At 40.4% G+C, this 4,286-nt stretch overlaps 1 protein-coding gene across 1 annotated transcript in view; it reads left to right on the plus strand.

Annotated features, from left to right (window-relative positions):
• The first annotated feature begins 878 nt into the window (after window positions 1-878).
• The window catches only part of GNB4 (G protein subunit beta 4), a 9,829-nt gene continuing 6,421 nt past the window's right edge, over window positions 879-4,286 (plus strand). The window contains exons 1-4 of the mRNA XM_012807916.2: window positions 879-945; window positions 2,093-2,255; window positions 3,314-3,380; window positions 3,490-3,691. Of these exons, the coding sequence (XP_012663370.1) occupies window positions 2,093-2,255; window positions 3,314-3,380; window positions 3,490-3,691 (432 nt within the window). The 5' untranslated portion in view covers window positions 879-945. The remainder of the gene's footprint in view (window positions 946-2,092; window positions 2,256-3,313; window positions 3,381-3,489; window positions 3,692-4,286) is intronic.

The following is a 4,286-nucleotide window of genomic DNA, read 5'->3' on the forward strand; positions in this document are numbered from 1 at the left end:
CCCAGTCTGCTTTTCTCAATCTACTTTTTTTCTCACAAATTCCATGTGACTGAAAGACTCATGGGTGTTCCCGAAATACCCGTTGTGTTTTTCTACCTCCTCTTGTCAATCAGATTTAGCTTCCTCCTAAAATGTACTTTCCCCTATTTTTAGCTCTCAAAATTCCATGTTTTTTTTTTTTTATTAAATCATAGCCGTGTACATTAATACAATCATGGGATATGATGCGCTGCTTTTATATACAATTTGAAATGTTTTCATCAAACTGGTTAACATAGCCTTCATGGCATTTTCTTGTTGTTGTGTTCAGACATTTATATTCTAAATCTAGTAAAAATTCCATGGTTTAAGACACATTCTCTTGATTAACTCAGCAGTTATTTGTCCTCCCCTTATTTTATACCATTCTCCTAACACTTTCACTTACTTGATTTGTTACAAATATGAGTAAAATGTCTTATGTCCCCCAGATGGTAGAGGCCTCAAGAATAGGAGAGATTTAGTAAATTCTGCATTGTACCTCTGACACAGAGAATATATTGTTAGGCTTAGAGGTACTTTATTGTCATTAAATTTAAGTCAGTAAATACTAAATCAGGTGACACCTACCAAGCTCTTGAATCATAACGAAAATGTTGTCCCTGTTAAAAAGTTGAATCATAACCGGAGACATTTTTAGTCGGTTGCTAAATTTTATGGTTCATGTTGAAAATTTTTGGCATGCAGGATAAATTTTTTAAAAATTAGAAGAATATTTTTTGGTGTGAAGCTTTTAGAAAAATTGTATTTTTCTTTTCTGAACTATTCTACATTAATACAGTGCACAACTAAACTACTTTTTCCCTCTAAGTATCAAATTATTTTTGTGTTTGTTCCCCTAGGCTACTAGTCAGTGCTTCCCAAGATGGAAAATTAATTATTTGGGATAGCTATACAACAAATAAGGTAGACATTCTTACTCGTTCTTATAAATAATGTTGTATTTTATTTGCTGTCCACTGTCTTATTCCTTGTATTCTGTTGCTTCAGTCTTTAATTGCTTCTGAGATACATTTATTCTTTTTATTTTAAAATCTACATCTTTTCCTTTGTCTTAGAGTTTAATATTTAACCCTTTTTTATTAATAGAGGGAAGTACAGAAATAATCGGTCAGTGTGTTTTGACGCTCATATTTGAATAATAGGAAAGAGTTCCATTTTTACATAGAAATGATTTTCTTAAAAATCCTATTTCTTAATATTGACAGTGACTCTGAGATTTGTATTCTAGTTGTGGGTGAGGTGGATGGCTAGTGTGAAGCTGTTCTGCTGCCCACTCCAGGCATTGATTTGTGTTTCTGGACTGCTTAAAAGATACAGGAGATTGGGGGCAAATTACAACTTTTTAGATCTCTTGGTGGTGAAAGACTGGATTCTCTTCATATATACACCGGAAGGAATCCCTCATTTAAAGGACTTTTATTCATGCTTTAATTCCTTAGTATTCCCATACACCTTACATTTTTCTGCCTGACCTTGGTATGGGGATAACAAGGCACCAGACAGTGGTAGATTAATGTGAAACTATCACCACAGTTTAAATGAGACCCCAGAAAATGTGCCTGATAGTGGAAGGCGGTGATGTCACCCGTGGGAGAACCATTGTCATCAGCTCGATACTTGCTAATTACCTCCCTTTTAATTGTTCATTCAGTCTTAGGTTGGAGGAAACTCCTCATTTGATCAGTACCACAAAAACGAAGAATTTTATTAAAATCTTTAACACTGTATACTTAATGTTTCAAATATCTGTATGGTCATTGAGATATCTTTGCATCCTTGTTTCTATTAAAACAATTATTCTTAAGTAGAGGACTTTCTCACCCGGAATGATTAGACTATTCAGAAAAAATGAGAGGGATTTTTATATGCATTCGCATTTTATTTTTCCCGGTTAACCTTTTCAGGCCATCACATTCTTTATTTCATTTGGCTTATTTTTCTTAGCTGTTACGATTTTTCGTAATATTTACTGTAAGTAGGGCTACAGAATCAGTGTCCGTTTTTGAGATCTCTGTTTAGTGACAGTTGTGTGTGTGGCGTTTGTCCTCAGATGCACGCGATTCCTCTGCGGTCCTCCTGGGTCATGACTTGTGCCTACGCCCCCTCTGGTAATTATGTTGCCTGTGGAGGCCTGGACAACATCTGCTCCATCTATAACTTAAAGACCAGAGAGGGAAACGTGCGCGTGAGCCGGGAGCTGCCGGGGCACACAGGTGAGCCTCCCGCCTTACTAGTTAGTGAGGGAGTCAGACCCAGCTCCTGCTGTCCACCGCTGGGGAGGGACAAGTGCAGGCTGTGCTCAGCTGTAAAGGGTCAGGTGAGAGGAGAAATTACCATGAATCAGGGACGCGTTAGCTTTTTATAATCATATGTGCAAGGACCATACTTTTATTTTTCTTTCAAAAATAGATGGGGTTTTTTTGGTGTTATTTTTTTCAGACAGAGTTCAGGGGCTCCTCTTGCCTCAGCCTCCCCAGTTGCTGGGAGCTGTATTGTTTTTGTAAAAATGATAAACATTGACTGCAGCAAATTCAAACTAACGGAAGATGCAAAAAGAAAGCAAATACAGTGTTTTCTATTTTCTGCCCCCTTATAACAGTTACGGGCTTACGGCATCTGTACTCGGTTATATAATTGAGAATATGCACTGAGGTGCCTTCCTGGTGTTGCTGCTGGGACGGTGTGTCCTTTACCTGCCAGTGTGTGCCCCGTCCTGGGGTAGCGGCGGCACCCTGTTAGCAGGGGGAGTTAGGATCTCCTGCCACTCATCTGTTTTCTGTCCCGTGGAACTTTTGGCTGTATTATTTGACCAGGCTTTTACAGAATCTCTAGAATGGTGTTTCCCTGCCGTTCCCATATTTTGAAACACTGGTGAGTGCTAGCCATGAAACACCACATCTTTCATAGAGCCTTCATCGATAGTCTTCTGATTTCTCACAGTATTTTAAAATTATTTCTCAAAGGTGCCTAACACAGTTGGCCGTATCTGTCCTCAGTAGATAGTTTTCTCAGGTGGCTGGGTCTTACTCAGCTTTCTAGCTTTCAGAGTGCCCAGAACAATGCCAGTGGCAATGGCCTAAGAAAGGTTTGCTGGTAAAGTTTACTTGTAGATGGCACAGAGCTCGCAGTAACTGGAAGGAAGCCTATAGATTGTCCTGACAACACTTGTTGCCCAGGTGTTACAGTTTGAAGCTATAGATATCTGTTCTCTATGGTAACTGAGTTATTTCATCCATGGGAACCTAAAAATTTGCTTCTCTCTATGCTGCAGGCTACTTGTCCTGCTGTCGTTTTTTAGATGACAGCCAAATTGTTACAAGTTCAGGAGATACAACTTGGTAAGTTCATTCCAGAGGAACACTGATTTTGGATTTGAGGGTGGTAACAGGAACTGATGGATAAGGAGATAAATAGTCGTGAAGTATTTTTATTTATTTTTAATTGTAGTGCTTTATGGGACATCGAAACTGCCCAGCAGACCACCACGTTCAATGGGCATTCTGGAGATGTGATGAGTCTTTCTCTGAGTCCTGACATGAGGACTTTTGTGTCTGGTGCTTGCGATGCCTCTTCCAAATTGTGGGATATTCGAGATGGAATGTGCAGACAGTCTTTCACAGGACACGTCTCAGACATTAATGCTGTCAGTGTAAGTAAATAGCAGCTTCAGAGAAAATGTATGAAGCCTTAAAGTGTTAAATTCTGGACCAAGCACGGTGGGTCATGGCTGTAATCTTAGCACTCTGGGAGCCTGAGGGAGGAGGATCACTTGAACTCAGGCATTTGATACCAGTCTGAGCAAAAGCAAGACCTCATTTCTACTAAAAATGGAAAAATTAGCTGGGCATAGTGACACATGTTTGTTGTCCCAGCTACTTGGAAGGCTGAGGCAGGAGGATCACTTGAGCCCAGGGGTTGGAGGTTGTGAGCGAGGCTGAGGCCACAGCTTGGGCAGAGTGAGACTCTGTCTCAGCAACAACAAACTGGTTGAACTCTGTAACATGATTTTGACAAAGGATTACCTTTAAGGAGTCTTATAAATAATATAGTCATGGCTCGGCGCCTGTGGCTCATGTGGCTAAGGCACCAGCCACATACACCTAAGGTGGCAGGTTCGAATCTAGCCCGGAGCCACCAAACAACATGATGGCTGCAACCAAAAAAATAGCCGGGCATTGTGGTGGGTGCCTGTAGTCCCAGCTACTTGGGAGGTGGAGGCAGGAGACTCGCTTGAGCCCAGGAGT

This window comes from Otolemur garnettii, unplaced genomic scaffold (assembly GCF_000181295.1).
Source record: "Otolemur garnettii isolate 467f Iridium unplaced genomic scaffold, OtoGar3 scaffold00078, whole genome shotgun sequence".
Classification (NCBI taxonomy): domain Eukaryota; kingdom Metazoa; phylum Chordata; class Mammalia; order Primates; family Galagidae; genus Otolemur; species Otolemur garnettii.